Raw genomic sequence first — 23,595 nt, 5'->3', positions numbered from 1 at the left:
ATAAATTGAAAGGGACATCACGTGACCAAAAATAAAAACCGGAAACAAAGAGCCCTATCCAGGCCATACAAAACTCGCTTGCGTCGTTCCCTCAGCTTCTGTACTGAGCGCCACGCTTGAGTCGTTCCCTCAGCTTCTGTACTGAGCGCCTCGCTTGAGTCGTTCCCTCAGCTTCTGTACTGAGCGCCACGCTTGAGTCGTTCCCTCAGCTTCTGTACTGAGCGCCACGCTTGAGTCGTTCCCTCAGCTTCTGTACTGAGCGCCTCGCTTGAGTCGTTCCCTCAGCTTCTGTACTGAGAGCCTCGCTTGAGTCGTTCCCTCAGCTTCTGTACTGAGCGCCACGCTTGAGTCGTTCCCTCAGCTTCTGTACTGAGCGCCTCGCTTGAGTCGTTCCCTCAGCTTCTGTACTGAGCGCCTCGCTTGAGTCGTTCCCTCAGCTTCTGTACTGAGCGCCTCGCTTGAGTCGTTCCCTCAGCTTCTGTACTGAGCGCCACGCTTGAGTCGTTCCCTCAGCTTCTGTACTGAACGCCACGCTTGAGTCGTTCCCTCAGCTTCTGTACTGAGCGCCTCGCTTGAGTCGTTCCCTCAGCTTCTGTACTGAGCGCCTCGCTTGAGTCGTTCCCTCAGCTTCTGTACTGAGCGCCTCGCTTGAGTCGTTCCCTCAGCTTCTGTACTGAGCGCCTCGCTTGAGTCGTTCCCTCAGCTTCTGTACTGAGCGCCTCGCTTGAGTCGTTCCCTCAGCTTCTGTACTGAGCGCCTCGCTTGAGTCGTTCCCTCAGCTTCTGTACTGAGCGCCTCGCTTGAGTCGTTCCCTCAGCTTCTGTACTGAGCGCCTCGCTTGAGTCGTTCCCTCAGCTTCTGTACTGAGCGCCTCGCTTGAGTCGTTCCCTCAGCTTCTGTACTGAGCGCCACGCTTGAGTCGTTCCCTCAGCTTCTGTACTGAGCGCCACGCTTGAGTCGTTCCCTCAGCTTCTGTACTGAGCGCCTCGCTTGAGTCGTTCCCTCAGCTTCTGTACTGAGCGCCTCGCTTGAGTCGTTCCCTCAGCTTCTGTACTGAGAGCCACGCTTAAGTCGTTCCCTCAGCTTCTGTACTGAGCGCCTCGCTTGAGTCGTTCCCTCAGCTTTCAATACTGTGCTTTACTGCCTTCAAAAGAGAACCTGTCTGCATCTCTTCATAAACTTCTATGTTGATTTTTGCAACAATTATTCAGGTATTTACTCTGTTAAAAAATGTAATGTTTTCTGAAACCAGTTTCATGTACTGATTCAAAGTGAAAGGTGATATTCTAGGCATGCGCGTTTGAATTCGCATGACTGCGCATGTGTTCTGACTACAAATGAGACTCTGTTCTTCTGATTGCACGGTTTGGCACAACACTGGGAGCATGCGGCTCGGCCAACATATAGCGGGGCTTCTGATTTTTGGTGCTTCACCCTGACTTTCTACTCTCCTTTTAAGAATTCAGTTAATCCCTGTTAAGCCACTCATATCTCAATTACAACTGAGAAACGTGTTAAGAGGGCAGCAGTGTGGAGTAGTGGTTAGGGCTCTGGACTCTTGACCGGAGGGTCGTGGTTTCAATCCCTGGTGGGGGGACACTGCTGCTGTACCCTTGAGCAAGGTACTTTACCTAGATTGCTCCAGTTAAAACTGTATAAATGGGTAATTGTATGTAAAAAATAATGTGATTGTATGTAAAAAATAATGTGATATCTTGTAACAATTGTAAGTCACCCTGGATAAGGGCGTCTGCTAAGAAATAGATAATAATAATAATAAAAGAGTACAATCTATTAATTTACAGGTGTTTTTTTGGGTTTTTTTGTGAAACAACTAATTGACTTTTAAATCGGCCAAGCTTTAATTTTTGATTAACAAGCTGAACGTACAAACGAGATCGCAACATGTTAATAAGCGACTAATCTTTATTAAAGCTATAATGAAAACTATTTTATGCCGGACACACTTCTCTCGTTCTGCGTAACTGTATTTACATTGATAAAGATGAAATGAAAAAGTAAGACTTATGATTTAAAAGCCTGTTTAGTTTCATAGAAAAACCTTGTAAATTAAATCAATGTTACGATTAGTTTCTCAGTTGTGACTGAGTTACACGAATGGCTTAACAAATATCAATACTGAATACAGGGGGAGGGTTAACACTGCATACAGGGGGAGGGTTAACACTGCATACAGGGGGAGGGTTAATACTGAATACAGGGGGAGGGTTAATACTGAATACAGGGGGAGGGTTAATACTGAATACAGGGGGGGGTTAATACTGAATACAGGGGGAGGGTTAATACTGAATACAGGGGGAGGGTTAATACTGAATACAGGGGGTGGGTTAATACTGAATACAGGGGGTGGGTTAATACTGAAGGGCACTCGACTATTCTTGTCATTCGTTGGTGGGTACTTCTTTTTTTTGGGGACTAGGAGTTGGCAGTTATCATTTTAAAAAACACTTAAAAAGATAAATTAAAAAGCAGTGCGGTTTTAAAATGGTATTTGTCGTGTTTATTTAGGCTTTACAGCACAACTCATCTCTTTTTCTTGTAAATACTAATAGACGACTTTGGTCCTGTATACATAAAAACACATCTGGAAACCTTGTTTGTGTTAAAGAATTCAAAGTTAATGTTAAAAAAAAGATATACACAATTAGAGATTGTAAAGCATTCAGCTTTTTTATATTTCATCTGTCCCTGGCAACAATGCTAAACGCCAATACTGCAAATCTGAAATGCAATGAAATACAAATTTACTTTGAGTTACTTTGGCCTGTATTCTTAATTTTAGGCTAAATCTGGCAGCCCTGTATACAGCTGATCATATACATGAATATGACTATTCTAATAAGTATTACCAATTCTCTATTTCTGAAACGTGATAAGCATGACTTTTCATTAAGGTGTCAAACTGTAAAAAGAAAAATGGCCAACTGATCTGGTGAGTAAAGAAACACTGCAGACTGATCTGAGTAAAGAAACACTGCAGACTGATATGGTGAGTAAAGAAACACTGCAGACTGATATCTGAAATCTGGCAGCCCTGTATACAGCCGTGGGCCTGCCGGCCTGCCTGTCTGTCTGTTTGCTCTGTATCTATGCCTCCAGCCACCCAGGGGCTGCGATAATGGCTCCTAGTGTCTGGAGAGATTAAAGGCTGGAGCTACATTGTTCAAATGCCTCGAGATTAGTTTCCAAGGAGACTGATTGCCGTTGCCATGGGAATCTGTGGGGCCTGGAATTAGGATTGCGTTTTTATTATCTTTTTTTTATTTTTCCTCTTATTTTTTTCATCCTGGTCACGCAGGGAGGAAGATAAAGATTACAACAGGCCCTGACATTAACGAACACACACTCCTCTATGTCTCTCTCTCTCTCTCTCTCTCTCTCTCTCTCTCTCTCTCTCTCTCTTTCCATTAGCATTCAAATCAAGAAATCCAAGTGTAACTGTCTGCTTGTTAATTCCTGTTCTGGATTCGCCAGGCACACACAGGCCTCTGTCGAGCTTGCTTTGTCAAGGTTGTTTTCCTGAAACCAAATGAATGAAAGAGGGCTTATGAAATAATATGGAGAATCTTATAATGGGCTGAGAAAAGCTTATCCCAATTAGCTACTTTCATATCCATGTAAATAACTTCTGAATTATGTGGAAATTTCTCTTGGCATCCTATCTTGCTCTTGCATCAAATGATGGCACTAGTCTAGAAACTGTAACATAAATGTCTTGGTTTATGGGTTGATTTGGTGCTGAGTTGTGAATACCATATTGAACATGTGGTACACAAAGGCAGAGTTAAACTTGGTTTTCTATACAGACACAGGCAGTGTTTCTCTCAAGAAGGTCGTTCTCAGTTAGTAACCCAAACGATATTACCTTTAATAGACCTATGCTGATTCAGTGTGCAGGAGCGCATCACATACAGTTCTGACAAAGTTGTTTCCCATCTATAATAGTGCTGCAGGATTTATACTGAATGTGGATTACAAGCCACACCACTACTCTCTAAAACTTCAGGGTGACTCAGTCTGGAGAGTAGAAGGCTGTGTCATTTTTTGTGTTTAGTTTATAAGGTGTTCACTGGAAATGCTCCAAGTTACCTTGCATCTCTGTCAGAGACATGTAACCTACCTGTGCACTGAGATCACATGATGTGCCCTACTTTTAAAATCCCTGAATTGAGGTCTGATATGGGCCAACATGCGTTTGGATATCAAGCATCTCATCTTTGGAACTCAACATAAAAACAGCCTCTTCACCATACCTTTTTAATTCTCTGCTAAATATTTATTTTAAATCTGACCAGGGTTGCAAATCCTGTAAATACTGAGTAATTTGATGCTTTTATTTTGTATTACAGTTATGATTGTTTTAAGTGTTTTTTTTTTTTTTGTCCTGTTTTGAATTATGTCTCTTTTTGCTGTTGATTTTATAATGTTATTTCTTGCTGCCCTCTCCTGCCAGGACCCCCTTGGAAATGAGACATATATCTCAAGGGTTCTGTCCGGGTTAAATATATATATAATATCTCCTATAGACACCACCCCCCCCTTTCTCTTGCTTACTAAAATTATTGGCATTCTATCATCCAATGTTTAAATACCTGCAGGATATTTTAAGTTGAAATCTGTGCCGAATAATACATTATTTAGCACTAGAATGACTGGGTGGGACATTTTATTTCTCTTTAACTCATCAGTGTTTTGTATTGAATATAGTACCAGTCATTGTAAAACGCATCTCTTTTATGCAAACGTCCACATACAGACTATTCCCTGCACAATACATTCATTATTAAGCATGAAATATAAACAGGTTCTGCTTCAGATATCAGAACATGTCAATATTGTACAACAGGGCTAAACAGCTATATATTGATGCAAATGTTAAGCTAGTGCATCTTGTCTTGTGTGCCTGGCACCCCGTGTATATATACGGCAGTATAGATCATGGTTAGATCATAGATCATAGCGAGTACGCCATGTGTAGGGTGTCTCATATTGTTTTATTTTTCCACAGTTTGAGCAGCTCGGCCAAACTGCAGGAGAAGACCTGTCTTCTATAATGAACTCGTGCAAACTGTCCAATCCCAAGCTGGTATTTCCAAGAGATATTGTGTGGTAGAAATGAGTTGTGTAAAGGATTATACAGCATGTACTTTCTAGATGAGCACATAGTGTGAGTGTGTCATGTTAGGGTGACTCAGTGGTATGACTTGGTGCTGGTGCTTTCCTAAGACACCTGTGCCAATCCCAGTGTGAACGTTTCAAATAAATAAAAACAGTGACTGTTTTTTATTTTTCTTCCACTGTAGGTAAGAATGGCGCAACCCAGGAAGCAATGTGAAGGAATCCGGACCATTCCCAGAGCTGAGCCGCGTGTCCCCAATTTTACTGGAAAACAGGAGATCTTCTCCAGCCTAGTGTCTGCCTTAGACTCAGTGGTCAGTTCCACCCCACACTGTCTGTCTTTCACAACCTAAAACCTGGTCTCCTGTACAATACACCAGCACACTCGAAGTGCTGGGAGACATACCCACAGTTTCACTTGGGTGTGAGAAATAACCAAATGTTAACACTGGTGCCAATGAAGCTGTCTGCCCTGAAGGGAATTCCAGTGGTGACCTGCATGCTCTGTGCTGCTCAGAGCTGGGGGGGCTGGCTTGTTGACTACACTCCTATATGAATCTGCTTAGTATACGAGTCCAGTAAGAGCTCATTTAATTCTCAACTCGCATCTGAAATAACTCATTTAATTTAGTTGCTTGCCTTAAAATAATCATAGCCAACGAACATCTGTTAGTTGTATAGGTCTCAAATGTGCAGTTTTGAAAGAAGCGCATGATCTAGCAAAACATGGATTTTCATTTGAAATCGTGATGCGTGGTACTACACTAGGTTAAAGAAAACTCTGACCCAGGCAGTACAAAGCATGGCTTCCCAACATTTTCATCTGGAGAGTGAAAATGTGTCCACCTCCACTGGCTTCATTTCTGTTAATAACCAACCAGCTGCTTCCCATATTGACTGACATGCTTTCAGACAGTAACGTGATTTACCCAGAAGACACTGCTGAGGTGAAATGACCCAGGGAGTACAAGTGCAAACCGATAACTCAAGAATAACGCCAGGCATAGGAACGAAGAGCTTCCTTTAACCTAAAGTAGAACCTGATATCATGCTTTAAAATGAAAATCCATGTGTGCTATAAGTGTTTCTTTTACAACTGCACAGCTGAGATGGATTTAGCAAATGGAAGTGCGAAATGACTAAGATTTAAGGGATTATTTTGTTAGCTACAGTTATTTTAAGATGTTTAGGGTTAAAAAACTGGGACCCTTTTGCACTGATTGTGTTTGTCTGTCTGTCACACTACATGGTGTCTTTCCAGAACACAATACCAATCTTCACCAAACCTTTATCATACACTTGTAGCTTCCTATAGACATTTCAGATTGGATATGGCTACATGATAGCTATTTAACACATTTCATATACTGTGTGATTGTGAGGATCCCCTGGACAGGGTGCACCTTACTGATTTGATTGTAGAATTGAACTTTGCAAATGGTGATTTTGGAGTAATAAGCTTTGAGAATCTTGCCCAGTGTTTGAACTGGTTGCTGAGTGATCCTCTGTTTTGTCTTGCAGTGCACTGCGCTCTCCAAGCTCAATGCAGAGGTGGCCTGTGTGACAGTGCATGAGGAGAGTGTGTATACGGTTGGGACTGAAAAAGGCAGAGTCTTCCTCAACTCCAGAAAGGACATACAGACAGACTTTCAGAAATTCTGCAGTAAGTACCGGAAAAGTGCATACCGTGGCAATAAAGAATATTAAAACATTTCAAGTGGAAGTAGATACAAATGTCTTTTTATATATCTTATATCTGTGTTTTTATGATGTTTTAAAATAATTCTTAGCTCTGTCTCTCCAAATTGATTCAGCAGAGTTAAAAGGTCTATTTTTCAAATTTTAAATTTTTCTATTTTTTCAAAAGGAGCTGGCAATTAGGATTCTGCAGGCTGAGTTTCTAACACAGTAGACTCTCTTGCTAATTCAAACCCGGGTAATCTGAAATGACCTATTGATGCCAAATTAAACCTTTAATTTAATGATAAGTTTGATTTTTGAGAAAATGCACATTCTGAAACAAAAACCAGACAAGGGATTTCATTGAGGTGCAGATTCCGATCGGCATAAACCACTAATCCATGTGTCTGCTCCCAACTGCTGCTGATTAGCGAGAGTCTGCTGTGCAGAGATACAAAGCGAAGAGAAAGGTGAACAAAATAGCTGCTTACCCTTTAATCAGTGTTTCAAAAACCAAACTTAACTATATAATAGTTCAACTGTTCCCTCTCTCTGTCTGTGTCCTTCCTGAATCCACGTACATTACTCGCTTCTTAGTCATGAGAGTAATATTAACAAACCTGAAAACAAACAGGAAGGGAACTGTGGGAAAGTTGCTACAGAAAAATGTACGTTAGCCTAATGTGTCCAGTAACAATGGTTCTTTGTATCTTGTTCAATGTTAGTCAACTGTTTTTTGTTTCTTTCAGTATGACATCTAAAGTGTTAAAGCTATACGGTGATTGTGAGAATCATGTTACACTAATGCAAGGTCTGAAACATGTGTGTATTTTGTTAAAACACTCCGAAGTTTAAAAGTACCCCTGTGGCCCCAGTAGAGCTCTCAGAATCATGTCTAACCTCCATTCAGAGTGTAACCGTTTAACCTGTCCCCCTGCAACAAGAAGAACAATACATTAATAAAGAGACTATAATATGCACCACAGTGTTTGGAGTATATACTGGACAGAGACACTGAGAGGCTCCAGACTGATCCAATATCCTTGTGTTTTTAGGGCCCCCCTGTCTGCCTGTCTCACCTTTGCCAGTTAAACCCCCGGACAATGAGGTGCCAAAGCCTGCCAAGGAGTGCAGTCGTGGGGCACCACGCGCCCCCGCTGAACCCCAAACAGACATCTTCGCTCTGAGGAAAATGGTGGAGGAAGTTTTCAGCGTGCTTTACAGTATGTTTCTTATAGAAAACCTGTGTTAGAACCTGACCAGCTCATTATACAACACCTGACCTTGCTGTCACGTGGTATATATATACATAAATAGAGTATATATACTCTCTCTTTCTCTGTGTGTGATGCACTGGAGTGCAGAGACTCTGCACATGGGTCCAGTGGTTAAAGAAAAGGGCTTGTAACCAGGAGGTCCCCGGTTCAAATCCCACCTCAGCCACTGACTCATTGTGTGACCCTGAGCAAGTCACTTAACCTCCTTGTGCTCCGTCTTTCGGGTGAGATGTAGTTGTAAGTGACTCTGCAGCTGATGCATAGTTCACACACCCTAGTCTCTGTAAGTCGCCTTGGATAAAGGCGTCCGCTAAATAAACAAATAATATAATATAATAATAATAAATTGTGTTTTAATTGAGTGATTGAGGTGTGATCGGAACGTGTGGAATGTGGCCAGGTGGTAATGGAATGATTGGTTGCCAGTTACCCACTGGTCACGCCCTATAAAAGAACAAAGGAATGAATTGTGTAGGAGATGGGTTGTGAAGGAGTGTGCTGTGAGTAAAATGTGAGGAAGTGTGGAGCACTGGGATAGCTGTGCTTGGGTGTTGTACTTGGGCTGTGTGTGTTTTAGAAGTGTTTTTGTTCAAACTGTTATTTTGTTCCTGTGTTTTGTGTTTATTAAAAGTGCACAGAAAGCGCTGAAGTACAGTTTCTGTATCTGGGTTGATATTTCTGCCACTGGCTAGCCTTGACTGCAAGCCACGTTACCACAATGTATAGATATATAGTAGGAAATTGAGTTACATATATATATATAATGGGGATTGATTTTATTAATACAAGGGCGGTAAAACGTGACTGACGTGTATCTGGGTAACGGATATCCGAGTGCTGACTGTATATATATCAATGAATTACAAGCATCTCGAGGTTCTGAGATTGAATGCAAATGTAATTTGTGCAAATTTATTGCAGTCTATAGTATATTCTTCTTCATATATATAAGCTCAAGGTATATCTCTGTCATATGTTATGTTGCTTAGTTCCAACTATGAGGGATTGAGCAGCCGCCCTGGCTCCTCGTGAGCTGGAGTGCCCTGTATCAGCCGGTAATGCTGCTGTGCTGCTTGTGTGCAGGTGAGGCTGTGGGGAAGAGCAGCCTGGTGCCTGTGCCTTACGAGCGGGTGCTGAAGGAGCCTGGCTCGCTGGGGGTCCTCGGCCTGCCGGAGGGGGTATCGTTGAGGAAGCCCTCCGAGTACGACGCCAAAACCTTAATGAAGATCCTGGAGCAAAGCAACCGCCTCCGCTTCGTCGTCAAGAGGTGAGCCAAAAACTCTCAGCATTTCATTTCCTCAACGCTTTAACATAGCGGGAATATTTATAACCAATCAGAGAAGCCCTCCATTACAGTGCTGTTTTATGATACACAACACTTTAATGTTGACGAGTCTACATGTGTACAAAATTGTGTATGTGGAAAACACTTTGAATAAATATTATTATTATTTATTTATTTATTTATTTATTTATTTATTTATTTATTTCTTAGCTGGCGCCCTTATCCAGGACGACTTACAATTGTTACAAGATATCACATTATTTTTTACATACAATTACATTATTTTATTTCAACATTATTTTTACATACAATTACCCATTTATACAGTTAGGTTTTTACTGGAGCAATCTAGGTAAAGTACCTTGCTCAAGGGTACAGCAGCAGTGTCCCCACCGGGGATTGAACCCACGACCCTCCGGTCAAGAGTCCAGAGCCCTAATCTCTACTCCACACTGCTGTATAAACACACTAAGTCTCTATATTTGACATGCATATCTGTGACGTCTTTAATAACAACAAAAGACTCCCTCTCTCTCTCTCTCTCCTCTCTCTCTCTTTCTCTCTCTCTCTCTCTGTCTCTCTCTCTCTCTCTCTGTCTCAGGTCTCATGAGGAGCCGCCCCCTCGCGATTCGAAGCCATCCTCGGATCTGAACCGCACCTCGCCTGGCAACAAGTGCCTGCACAACCACACTGCCAAACCATCCAATCAGGAGATGCCCTCCAGCAGCGCCATGCTCTCCAGCTTCCTGTATGGGATCCCACTTCCTGCCGAGGCCAAGCAAGAGCTGCCGCCCCCCACCTCCCTCCCTGGATCTCTGGGGAAGGAGCTCCAGAGCAGCTGGGCCCAGGCAGGGGAGAGCACCAGGTCTGCCAACGACTGCACCGACAACGGTAAAGGATCTAATCCACTAGGGGGCTACAATCATGGTCTTTTTTATTGAACCTATTATTATGAGCATGTGACAACAATCTTTCATATAGGAAAATGTAAGATCTACAAAGTTATATGATAATGTGTACGTTTTGTTAACTATATATCATTTGAAGAACTAATAATGTATTTTTATGTTTAGAATCACTTTGTATCTAATTTTCAGTTTTAAGACATATTTGAGAGCCCTTTGGAGGCCACTTGCACAGAAAATGATATACAAAGAGATTGTGAATAACAAACAGGAATACATTAGGTATGAGGTAACTGTGATATTTCAGAGATGATCTCTAAGTTTTGTTGAAAATGCTCCTTCATTTCTAATAGCCCAGTGCCGGCCCATTTCAAGCGCTGGCCCTATCATTATAGTTGCTCTCTCTTTTCAGGTGACAGATTGGGGATCCCAGGGGAGTTTGGCCAGACCTCCCAGGGAGTGCACATCTCCAAGCGACTCCTGTTCTCCATGGTGCACGAGAAAACAGGTGAGCGCCATCGCATGCGTCTGTGGGCAGCTTGAGTGAGAGCCATGCAGATTAACTGAAGAGCCTGTTCAACATTACCTGAATGAGCAATGCAAAGAACTTCCAGCCAGACATTTCACACTTAGAAACATTGGGGGAGAAGTGAATTAAAATGTAAAGCATCTGATGTTTTACTCATTATGAAAAATGGTTAAGTACAACCTGACTTAGTGTAATATGTGGAAATAAAGATAGATTTAAACATGTTTAAATCAGGAATCTGATCTAATTTCCAATGACAAAGACCCTTTAAGATATTGGCTTCATTCTCGACACATGAACTGTTTTCAGTGATTCTCTAGACTGAGTTTGATTTGTGGGTATACTCACTCTGCTCCAGCTCTTTTGTATTGTGCCCTTTGCTGCATCTGATTTTCTTTGGCAGATAAATTGGACCCGTTTATCATGGAAACGGAGGATATTAACACTCTACGGGAATGTGTGCAGATACTATTCAACAGCAGATACGGTAAGCAAATGGAAATTAGATATAGGTTTGCTAACTGGGGTTATTAATGTCTGCAACTACTGTGTGCTGGGTAAGTGGAGTATCCAGTAAAGGCACTACTGTGTGCTGGTGAGTCATGGAATCAGGAGTTTGCTAGTTCGAATCCTGGCTGCTCCGAGTTGCTGATCTTTGTTGGGGGCCCACAGGGAAGAGCTGCATTTGTGCTCCCACAGGATTAGGTTGAGACAGTTCACCTTATTGCCCATCAGCTAGTCCTCCTAGTTAGGTGACTAGTCTGGGCCTGTCCTACAGGGTTCAGTAGCTTTGGTTCAGCCAGTGAAAGGAGGCAATTTGCTTGACAGCGGGAATGGAGGTTGTCTTTTGATCTTTAGTCTTCCTAGATTGAAGTGGTTTGTTGCTGCGAGGTCACATTAAAACTGGATAGAAAATGCATTCAATTTACTGGCTAGAAATTAAATGCCGTTTGTTTTTACTTATTTTAGAGGAACATTAATCGCTGCTAGGCAGTAAAAAAAAAAAAAAAAAAAAATACCAGAAACACTTTCAATGTACCTAACATGTACTATGTTAAACCGATCAGGTGAGAATGTATGTCCCTCGCTTGCATCTATCATGTATTTGATAGTTGTTTCTTCAGCCTTTGGAAGCCAGATTAAACTATCCACGCCTCCCGGGCTTTGACATCCCTGTTTTTAAATGTAAAGTGCAATAACAATGCCGCTGTGGCTTGTGAACGTGGCAGCTGATGCTGTCTGCTATGTGATTTGCAGCAGAGGCTCTTGGGTTGGATCACATGGTCCCCGTGCCGTACAGGAAGATAGCGTGCGACCCTGAGGCAGTGGAGATCATCGGCATCCCTGACAAAATCCCCTTCAAGCGGCCCTGCACCTACGGGGTCCCCAAACTCAAACGCATCCTGGAGGAGAGGCACGCAATCCGCTTCGTTGTGAAACGGTAAACTCCGCTTGTACAGATCCACAGGGGTGAACGTTAATCCGCACAACAACGAGAGCAACTTGTTAAGGGTAACGAGTTATCTTATTGTTTGTATCGCACTTTGTTAAAACTCTTCTGGTGCACCCCTGCAGGCTGTATTGAGCTTCAAGTACAGTTGGTACACCAGAGTGTAACCATTAACCTGTCCCTCTGCAACACTCATGGGTGCACACTCTGGTGTACCAGCAGTAGAGGAGAGACATGTTTGAGAGCTTTGTTGAGGCTCCAGGGGTGCTTCAATTTTCTGAGTTTTTAAAACACTCCCAGTGGATGTTGGAAACGGCACAATTGTTCTTTTGTGGTGTTTCTTGCTGGTGTATTTCTTACCTCTATTAGAGACATCAATAGTTTGTCTTGTCCTAAACTATGGATGAATGTATTAAACATTCAACCAGAAATCATTTTTCAGTTGAACACAATGGCGTGACACTATGGTTTTGAAGTTTAAACACAGCTCATATTAAACATAATTCCTGACCTAAACAGTTCCCCTGTCAATCTAAAAGGAATAGTCTGCAGTCCTGAAATTGATCATTTTCTGTCATCTTTGTTTTATTTGTCTCAGAAGGGCTACTGCTAAAAAGAATGTTAGCTGTAGTTCTAAATGATGATACTGCCGGCTGCATGTATTCATTCACACAAGAAAGCTAACGACTCTGTCTCTTATCTGCAGAATGTTCGATGAACGGATTTTTACAGGTAATTATTCAAAACGGATTGGAAAAAATTGTCTCGTTTTTTATCATTCTTTTTTTGTAACTAAAATCAAAACTTGTTGCCTTCAGTCTGCATCGTGTGGCTTTATGTGTTTGTTGTGTAACATGATATTTAATAAACACCAAGGACTGGCCAGGCGCCTGGTGCTGTCTTTGTGTCTGAACAGAGCTGTAGAACAGGGAGCTAGCGCAAGTGAATGCATCGCTGTGTGTTCTGATTGAAGGTTGTTTTGAGTTTATAAAGCAGGGGGCAAGGCTTCGAAGGAGGCAGGGCTGCAGGATGCTAGCTCTCCCTCGGAAGACATCTCTGCAGAGACTGCGCTTGACCTGGCTGTGAACACACACAATAGCAGGTAGGGAAACTCAATGGCATTCATGAAGAAGATATGACAAATGCTCTGCCATTAACTTGTATTGGGATTCCAAATCAATTGTCATCCTGCCACGAAACAACACAGTACAGTTTGGATAAACAAACATCACATAGGCTCCCATTGACATCACAGGACAGCAGCCAGAATATTATTTAGTGCTTTGAAGTGAACTGTTGGAATGTCTATTTTAAAAAGTTCATACGTTGGTCGCAAGCACAGTTTAGAGTTTACATATCTTTTGAGAATCGCTTATCCAATTGTGATGAAACTTGGTAAGGACATTCTTAGCACAAGAGAGTTTCACCAACTAGGAGAACACTGACAAATCTTTACATCTTTCTGTCCATGTGTCATTAAGTTGTACAGTAAGTCACGTTGCATTTAGTGCACTTAGTGACGTCACGGTCACGGTGGTCAACTTTTTCATGACCCTCATGGCTCTAGTTTAGTATTTACAGTCGTGGCAGGGGATGTGTGCTACTGATATACATTTTGTAATTTGTTAAACGTGGTATACGTTGTTTCTTGCAGATGTACCAGTTCCTGTGTCAGTCCTACACAAGACTGTGAAGCAGGTACGTTTGGTGTGCCAGTTTATCTGCTGTTTTGGGATCATTCAAAGTCAAAAACATAAAACATCACCCTTGACTTTAAATTCCTCCAATTCTAAAAGCTGAGCAGGATGATCCTGTACAATGTTTTGGGAAGGCCTCAATGTTTTGGCAGGCTGCTCATTCATAATTGCCAGCTGTCGGTGTTTAGCCCAGAGATTCCTGGATTTTGTTTCATTTTCCGCTCCCTGCAGGTGCAGTCTCTGTTTACTAGGAGTGTGGCACACTGCGGAGTGTCCAAATGTAACCGTCTCGGTTGTTCGATGGAACTTCGAATTTGTTATAAACATTAGGTATTAGTGGAATTGTATTTAAATATACAGCACAAAGCAAATGATAAGGGATTTTCATTTACTGCAGAATATTATCTGTCTTGTCAAACTGATTTTGAATCTGTTATATCACATCTGCTGGTTGAGTCACGACAAATTAACAGATTAACATTGGAACACACTGTGAAAGGAACTGCGGAAGACACATTTAGAAAGATTGTTTTGTATATATGGTTTATATAAGTTTAATATGTACAGCTGCCCCTGTCTCTCACGGTATAGGACTGTCTTCTTGTGAACATTTTTGGGGGCCAAGAGGACTGCAAAGTGCAAAATAAAAAGACACTCATATATCATAAGAGACAGGAACAACTGTAAATATTAACTTATTATGAATAGGGCTGTATTTTTTTCACTGTAAAGTGGCTTATTTCACAATTTAACATAATATTTATTAAACTGAATTACAGAATATTTTGTTTTTTATATCCATCTTTTAAAGACATTCTATTTTTACCATCAGTGAATTATCAAACAAAAAAAAAGGAAAAATAACAAGACACATGAAATATGCCCGTCTTATATGGGACAGATTTGATTTTTAGCAGAAGTATTTTGGTGCCTTTTTAGAGAAATGGTGCTGCTCTAGGCAGTGCATTCTATCATTTACTGGAAGCAAACTAAACCAGCAATGGGTACATTTCATGGAAATGTGTGAAATCTGTGAAAAATATACAGCCTTAATTATGAAGCATGTTTTAATTTACATACTATAGTTAAAGCCATTATCCATCTCCTTTTATTGTCAGTTGGTAGTTTACTGAACTCGACACTTAGGACAAACAAGATGTACTGAAATGTGGCATTTTGATTGAGAGTGGCTTCATGATTGATAATAGCAGATACTGCACACTGGATATTGTAAATTGTATCCTGTGTGTCACTGTATTAAGTACCTGTCTGTTTCCAGAGGCGTGGAGAGAAGCAGGCCCTGTAAAGAAGATTAAATCGGAGCCTGTGGATGAAGACATCATTCAGGTCACAGTCCCTGGTGAGCTGGGCTCCAGCCTGTAGCACTGAGAGGCCTGTGTTAGGGTTCCAGAACCCCATGCAGTGTTTACACCTTCACTCTGTCCCCTGCTGTCTGTATCACAGCAATAGATTTCTAAACAGCATCGTAATCCTGATTGTTTTGATATTTTATTGACACACCATGAACGGTTATTCTTAGTATTAGAATTGTCTTTTATGTGCTTATTTTTCAGTCAGCTTTACTGTTTATTGTGTGGTCTGCCAAGATCCAAAAAAAAATCCAGGTGGTGTTTGGTTTGAGAACCACTGGTTTAAACCCTTTCCATGTTGACAGCCCTGAATCCTTTCTGTTTTCTTTCCCAGACGTGTCCGTCTCTTCTGAAGAAGTGAGCGAGTCTGGGCCTGACCCCATTACTCTGGAGACCAGCCATGTTTCAGAGCAGAACACAGGTAATCACGACCTTTACCCTGGACACTAGCCATGTTTCAGAACAGAACTCGGGTAATCACAACCTTTACCCTGGACACTAGCTGTGTTCCAGAACAGAACGCAGGTAATCACGACCTTTACCCTGGACACTAGCTGTGTTCCAGAACAGAACGCAGGTAATCACAACCTTTACCCTGGACACTAGCTGTGTTCCAGAACAGAACTCGGGTAATCACAACCTTTACCCTGGACACTAGCTGTGTTATAGAACAGAACTCGGGTAATCACAACCTTTACCCTGGACACTAGCCGTGTTCCAGAACAGAACTCGGGTAATCACAACCTTTACCCTGGACACTAGCTGTGTTCCAGAACAGAACTCGGGTAATCACAACCTTTACCCTGGACACTAGCTGTGTTCCAGAACAGAACTCGGGTAATCACAACCTTTACCCTGGACACTAGCCGTGTTCCAGAACAGAACTCGGGTAATCACAACCTTCTCATCTCCAAGCAGCAGCACGGGACCAAGCCTGGCAGAGTCTGCCTGCAGTCAGCCTCACTGTTTTAGGGAGGTACATTGCAGAGTGCATCAACACTGCTTACAGTGGCACCACAATTATTCAGACACTTACCCTAAATTTCAATATGCCATAGCTTGTATACAGTGACTTGCACAGTAGGGTGTACTTCTATTTGTTATAAGTAGGGCTTCTGTTGCTTAATTTGAGCTATTTTTGAGTTTTATGTAAATCGTTTTTTTTTTAGGGTCTTTTTATATACAGTATTGTATGAAATTATTGTTTTCAATTTACTTTCCACAATGCTCAATATGTATAGTAACTCGACAGCACTTGCACACTTCAATTGTACCGTCTTTCCTTTGCTGTCTTCCACAATGAAATCCTTATGGTCCCGGGCACATTCTTCTGGGGCTTTTGTGTGTTTAGGCATTTTGTTTTTACATTTCACCACAAGACAAGCGTGTAAATACTCCTTATTGAGCTGTAATATCACTTTAAATCTCACGGGCAAGAACAATGCTGTGTTTCTAATTGTAATCTCCTTTTAAATCTTGCAGTAGATATCCTCCAACAGAAATGTAGGAATGTGCTGCCACTCAGTAGTTGGGGCAGGTTTAAAGTATTCAGAACAAATCAATGTGAGGCTACTTTTTTTTTTTTTATTAATTTTTTTCACAGGGAAAGGGGTCAAGTGAATTGAGTAGCCATTTCCAGTGTTTTTCCGGTGTTTATTGGATATACAAAGATTTTAATTTTTTTTGTATCAGGGGTGTTTTATCGGTTTTTATATGTTAAAACCCAAAATCAAAAACTCTAGTTGTAAGTAATATGATGTAGTTCCTCCATTTCCCCAAAGGTGCATTCATATTAAATGTCTATATCATTACTTTATTTTATTTCTTAGCAGACACCCTTATCCAGGGCGACTTACAATTGTTACAAGATATCACGTTATACATTATTTCACATTATTTATTTTTTTACATACAATGTTACATACAATTCCCCATTTATACAGTTGGGTTTTTACTGGAGCAATCTAGGTAAAGTACCTTGCTCAAGGGTACAGCAGCAGCGTCCCCCACCTGGGATTGAACCCACGACCCTCCAGTCAAGAGTCCAGAGCCCTAACCACTACTCCACACTGCTGCCCAAAGCTTTATCGTCATCGAGTGCATTTTGTCTCACTCTATAAATGATGTGAACCTGGCCCTCATGTTGATCTGACGGTTATGCCAGTTGGTTTGTACAGCTGTACATTTTTTTTAACATATGGAACTGCTTTTGTGAAGGTTAATCGATTGAAAACATGATCACTGTCAAAGTCTCAGAAGACGGTGTTTTTTGTTTTATTTTTGTTGTGGTGTTCACCAGTTTGTGAATTAGTGTGGACATTTCAGAACAGACTAGCGCCCACTTTTTAAAAGACACACACTGAAAATTATTTTTCTTTCGTATGGACTAGGATGCAATAATACAGCTTATCAATTATTCTAGTACGGTTCATTTAAATAGATATACGGCATTCATTAGTTTAATTACAGTAACAGCAAACCGTTTTAGAATGCTGGTGTCTAATCATACATTTCTGGATCACATCATTTTTTGATCACATTCTTACTGTTATCAAGGGGTTCTGGTTTTTGGGGTACACGCAATATAATCCAGTCTTGCTGTAGCTATTTGTTGTCATCGTGTATTCTTACAGTATTGTGTGTAGTTGTCGTGGTGTATTGTGTGTAGTTGTAGTGGTGTATTCTTACAGTATTGTGTGTAGTTGTCGTGGTGTATTCTTACAGTATTGTGTGTAGTTGTCGTGGTGTATTCTTGCAGTATTGTGTGTAGTTGTCGTGGTGTATTCTTACAGTATTGTGTGTAGTTGTTGTGGTGTATTGTGTGTAGTTGTCGTGGTGTATTCTTTCAGTATTGTGTGTAGTTGTCGTGGTGTATTCTTACAGTATTGTGTGTAGTTGTCGTGGTGTATTCTTACAGTATTGTGTGTAGTTGTCGTGGTGTATTCTTACAGTATTGTGTTTAGTTGTCGTGGTGTGTTCTTTCAGTATTGTGTGTAGTTGTCGTGGTGTATTCTTACAGTATTGTGTGTAGTTGTCGTGGTGTATTCTTACAGTATTGTGTGTAGTTGTCGTGGTGTATTCTTACAGTATTGTGTTTAGTTGTCGTGGTGTGTTCTTTCAGTATTGTGTGTAGTTGTCGTGGTGTATTCTTACAGTATTGTGTGTAGTTGTCGTGGTGTATTCTTTCAGTATTGTGTGTAGTTGTCGTGGTGTGTTCTTTCAGTATTGTGTGTAGTTGTCGTGGTGTGTTCTTTCAGTATTGTGTGTAGTTGTCGTGGTGTGTTCTTTCAGTATTGTGTGTAGTTGTCGTGGTGTGTTCTTTCAGTATTGTGTGTAGTTGTCGTGGTGTATTGTGTGTAGTTGTCGTGGTGTATTCTTACAGTATTGTGTGTAGTTGTCGTGGTGTATTGTGTGTAGTTGTCATGGTGTATTCTTTCAGTATTGTGTGTAGTTGTCGTGGTGTGTTCTTTCAGTATTGTGTGTAGTTGTCGTGGTGTATTCTTACAGTATTGTGTGTAGTTGTCGTGGTGTATTGTGTGTAGTTGTCGTGGTGTATTCTTTCAGTATTGTGTGTAGTTGTCGTGGTGTATTCTTGCAGTATTGTGTGTAGTTGTCGTGGTGTATTGTGTGTAGTTGTCGTGGTGTTTTCTTACAGTATTGTGTGTAGTTGTCGTGGTGTATTCTTACAGTATTGTGTGTAGTTGTCGTGGTGTATTGTGTGTAGTTGTCGTGGTGTATTCTTACAGTATTGTGTGTAGTTGTCGTGGTGTATTCTTACAGTATTGTGTGTAGTTGTCGTGGTGTATTCTTTCAGTATTGTGTGTAGTTGTCGTGGTGTGTTCTTTCAGTATTGTGTGTAGTCGTCGTGGTGTATTGTGTGTAGTTGTCGTGGTGTATTCTTTCAGTATTGTGTGTAGTTGTCGTGGTGTATTCTTACAGTATTGTGTGTAGTTGTCGTGGTGTATTCTTACAGTATTGTGTGTAGTTGTCGTGGTGTATTCTTGCAGTATTGTGTGTAGTTGTCGTGGTGTATTGTGTGTAGTTGTCGTGGTGTTTTCTTACAGTATTGTGTGTAGTTGTCGTGGTGTATTCTTACAGTATTGTGTGTAGTTGTCGTGGTGTATTGTGTGTAGTTGTCGTGGTGTATTCTTACAGTATTGTGTGTAGTTGTCGTGGTGTATTCTTACAGTATTGTGTGTAGTTGTCGTGGTGTATTCTTTCAGTATTGTGTGTAGTTGTCGTGGTGTGTTCTTTCAGTATTGTGTGTAGTCGTCGTGGTGTATTCTTACAGTATTTTGTGTAGTTGTCGTGGTGTATTCTTGCAGTATTGTATGTAGTTGTCATGGTGTATTCTTGCAGTATTGTATGTAGTTGTCGTGTATTCTTTCAGTATTGTGTGTAGTTGTCGTGGTGTGTTCTTACAGTATTGTGTGTAGTTGTCGTGGTGTATTGTGTGTAGTTGTCGTGGTGTATCCCCATGCTGTCTATTGACTCGTATTTCTGTCGGCTTGCTCTGAGTTTCTATAACAAGCTTCCTTCTCAGTTTCAGATGAAGGAACAGGAGGTGATTGCACACCCCCAGTTACACAGAGGACTACTGAAGGTGAGAAATCACACAAACTGGAGCTGATATTAAAGCAAGGCTTAAAAATCAATTTTCTTACATCACATTTGCTTTATCAGCATTATCACTGGCCCTCTTCCTTTGCTTTAGTTCTTCAGTTGTTGTTGTTGTTTTTTTTTTTTTTACTTAAATTCAGACGTCCTTAGATACCAGGAAGCAGCGGCACATTTTCATCTATAGCACTTTTTTTTTAAATATCTGCATTATTAAAGTATAAAAAACAAGCACGTGACCTTCAACACATGACAATGGTGACCAGTGATCATATTGCTACTCGCATTGCAGTTTTTACCAGTATTTAGAAAACCCTGTATCCATTTTGATGAAATTTAGTTCGGAAAATCTTTTGCACAAGTTGTTGAGAGAATCCGAAGTGGATCTAGAGAAGTGCTTACCCAGTCCTGATGAAAGTGTTTGTTAGCAGGAGCTGCTCCTCTGTTCTGACATCCGATCATAGACATATGTAACCCAGGCTAGATCAGCCAGTGTGATATAGTACACAGCTGTGTGATTCCAGCAACAAAATCGGATCCTTAATACCAGTTCACTAGATGGTGCTAGCTCTTTCATTTATAAACGCTAAGCCTGGGTTACAAACAACTAGAAGCAGCATTTTAATACAAGAAATATATATAAAAAATAACCTCTGTGCACAGCAATGCTTAACCCCATTGAGGTGCCGACCATATAAGGCAATTGTATGTTAAAACAAAAGAAAGTCTGTTTGGGCTTACGCTCACTTCTCAAATTGATCCACCAACCAGTCAAAATCAGGACAAGATTTACTGTAGTCTTTTATAAAAGATTTTCTTCATTTTATTAGTTAAAACATGTTTTTTACTAAACCGAGCAAACAGACAAAAGAGGCAGTAGAACTACGTGTTTCGACACAACAGGTCTTCATCAGGTTCACAATTGTACTACTAACCAACATGAATGTAAGGGGACACTAAAACAAACGTGAGAATCTATTTTGAAGCTACTTACTCTATCTGTAGAGTCTTTAGTGTAAATGTGTGTGGTGTACATCAGCAGTGTATACAGATGATTGATCCTGACTAATTCCAGTCATGCTTTCTCGTTCCAGAGGACCTGGGAGAGATGATTCTGCACCTAAGGAAGCAGGTGGAAAGCCTTTTTAATGCCAAGTATGGTGAGTAATCCAGCACAGCCGCTCCACATGCAAAATGCCTTCGCTCAGCAGCACTTTCGTTTAATTCAGACTTCTTTCTCTCATAGTTTTCAATGTTTTTGTATAGATATCGGTGAAAATGCCTGGGACAGTTTCACTGCGAATTTCACTGAGGTGTTCAGTATATCCACAGCATATCTGGATACTATAAATTATCACATTTTTTTAAAAATGTGTGCTTTTAAACAAATAAGTCCCATTTGATACAAAAATGTTACTCAATTAATCTAATGTGTTACATTAAATGTAATCAGACTGCTGGGGATCGGTATTCCATGATCCTAATGCATCACATCACCCACACCTCATTGAGATGACCCTTCACAAGGAACCCTAATGCATCACATCAACCACACCTCATTGAGATGACCCCTCACAAGGAACCCTAATGCATCACATCACCCACACCTCATTGAGATGACCCATCACAAGGAACCCTAATGCATCACATCACCCTCACCTCATTGAGATGACCCATCACAAGGAACCCTAATGCATCACATCACCCACACCTCATTGAGATGACCCCTCACAAGGAACCCTAATGCATCACATCACCCACACCTCATTGAGATGACCCCTCACAAGGAACCCTAATGCATCACATCACCCACACCTCATTGAGATGACCCCTCACAAGGAACCCTAATGCATCACATCACCCACACCTCATTGAGATGACCCCTCACAAGGAACCCTAATGCACCTTGACTTTCAGACTTGTTCTGTTCATTCTGCTTGTGCTAATATTCCGTCATGCACAGACGCTCACCGGCATATAACCTTGTACCACAAAATACAGAAAAATGTGTTACCTGATTTAATCACATTTGTTACATTTAAATCAGCTGGATTCTTGACATTTTTAATTTTATTCTATTTTTCCTTCTTTGTGTCTGTGATGCGTAGAGATGTTGCTTCCATCGTCTGGTGATGAGGCAGGTTAGAAATTGTAAGATGACTTATAGAATAATAAGAATTATCGGTTATCACAGATTTCATGATTTCCATGAAATGTACCCATTGCCTTGTAGCATGTAGCTCCCTGTGAAAATTCCCATTTCTAAAAGAATAGTGTAGATATACATATTTGTTATTGCTTAAAAATAAATGCAGCAAATGTTTGCCTGTTACACTGCATTCGGGATCCTGGCAGCCGGTTTAGTTTGCTTCCTGTAAATGATTGAACACACACTGCATAGAGCTGCACCATTTCTTTAAAATGCCTTCAATGAAAAATACACCTGCTGCATCAAAGATCAGAAGTATGTCTGCCAAAATTGCTCTGTCCAGTACAAGGGGATTCACATGTCTGTTGTTGTTTTTACATTTATTTATGTTTTTATTTTTTTGATAATTCACTGATGGTGAAAGTAGAGTGTCTTTGAAAGTTGGACATCATTTTTTGTTTTAGTGTGAAATTCAGTAATTGCTTCTCCCTTGTTCCCCAGCGGAGGCCCTGGGTCTCCCTGAGCCCACCCGGGTTCCCTACTCCAAGTTCCAGACGTACCCCGAGGACCTGTCTGTGACGGGCCTCCCCGATGGCATGGCATTCCGCCGGCCCAACTGCTTCGGCATCTCCAAGCTGCGCAAGATCCTGTCCGCCAGCGACCACGTGCGATTCCACATCAAGCGGTGAGCAAGCCCGGTGACTTGCCCCCGGTGGTTTCACTGACTGAAACCACCCCTGCTGGCCTGTGGACATTTCTTCAAAGGATCACAATGCATGTTGTACCAGTCTTGGTAGAAATCTTGTCAGGGGGTAAAATCGTTCTACACGTGTAAGTAAGTGGGTAACATTTGGGGTGGCAGTGCGCTGTTCAGAAGCAGGGGCTTTAAGATCGGGCTGAGATTCTGTAGGAAGTTTTGGGGATCTGTTTCTCTGAACCCCTTTTATTCCTTTCCAGACCAGAGCTGCTAACTGAAGGCTTGAAGCTTAATGCTCATCAACCCCCCAGCAACCCAGGTGAGTGACATTAAACAGGTAGAGAACTGCTTCTCAGGATAGGGTGATGCAGAGGTATATCCATGAAGACGACACCTGTCTGTTCATTGATCACAGCATTGACGCTGTGCATGGATCACAGATTACCACCTTTACACACAAATCCGCACACAGACCTGCGTACTGTATTTGTCGTCAATGCAGTGTGGTAATGCAGATGTTTTATTTTTCTCTGCAGGTGTGGAACTGCACTCCAAGGACTCTGGAATAGATGAATTACAAGCTGCAGCAAAGAGACCTGGGTACTCAGGTAAGCACAGTTTAACACACCCTGCAGGAAAACAATTTTCTGAGAACAATTAAACAACAGTAACTATAGGTTTGCTGGAAAATAAGGTGAGCCATTGCAATGGCCTTGCACATCTGTATCTTTAACCTGCCTCCGTTAAATTGAATAGGCTGAGACATTTCAGAACATCTCTCAATCAAATCAGACCCCACA

At 41.3% G+C, this 23,595-nt stretch overlaps 1 protein-coding gene across 3 annotated transcripts in view; it reads left to right on the top strand.

Annotated features, from left to right (window-relative positions):
- LOC117430196 (general transcription factor II-I repeat domain-containing protein 1-like) overlaps nt 1–23,595 on the top strand; it is a 44,066-nt gene that overhangs the window by 9,259 nt on the left and 11,212 nt on the right. For 2 of the 3 annotated variants that reach the window (XM_059000763.1, XM_059000762.1), the window contains 18 exons: nt 5,325–5,453; nt 6,661–6,802; nt 7,875–8,042; nt 9,180–9,363; nt 9,983–10,272; nt 10,699–10,794; nt 11,219–11,302; nt 12,073–12,256; nt 12,972–12,997; nt 13,250–13,367; nt 13,920–13,963; nt 15,242–15,322; nt 15,667–15,753; nt 19,876–19,935; nt 21,044–21,109; nt 22,600–22,783; nt 23,056–23,114; nt 23,332–23,403. In XM_059000763.1, the coding sequence (XP_058856746.1) occupies nt 5,331–5,453; nt 6,661–6,802; nt 7,875–8,042; nt 9,180–9,363; nt 9,983–10,272; nt 10,699–10,794; nt 11,219–11,302; nt 12,073–12,256; nt 12,972–12,997; nt 13,250–13,367; nt 13,920–13,963; nt 15,242–15,322; nt 15,667–15,753; nt 19,876–19,935; nt 21,044–21,109; nt 22,600–22,783; nt 23,056–23,114; nt 23,332–23,403 (2,068 nt within the window). In that variant the 5' untranslated portion in view covers nt 5,325–5,330. The remainder of the gene's footprint in view (nt 1–5,324; nt 5,454–6,660; nt 6,803–7,874; nt 8,043–9,179; nt 9,364–9,982; nt 10,273–10,698; nt 10,795–11,218; nt 11,303–12,072; nt 12,257–12,971; nt 12,998–13,249; nt 13,368–13,919; nt 13,964–15,241; nt 15,323–15,666; nt 15,754–19,875; nt 19,936–21,043; nt 21,110–22,599; nt 22,784–23,055; nt 23,115–23,331; nt 23,404–23,595) is intronic. The other variant, XM_059000764.1, reaches the window with a different exon arrangement.

This window comes from Acipenser ruthenus, chromosome 26 (assembly GCF_902713425.1).
Source record: "Acipenser ruthenus chromosome 26, fAciRut3.2 maternal haplotype, whole genome shotgun sequence".
NCBI classification, from domain to species: Eukaryota; Metazoa; Chordata; class Actinopteri; order Acipenseriformes; family Acipenseridae; genus Acipenser; species Acipenser ruthenus.
Note: the sequence above shows the minus strand (reverse complement) of the source record. Positions and strands in the feature narration are given on the sequence as shown.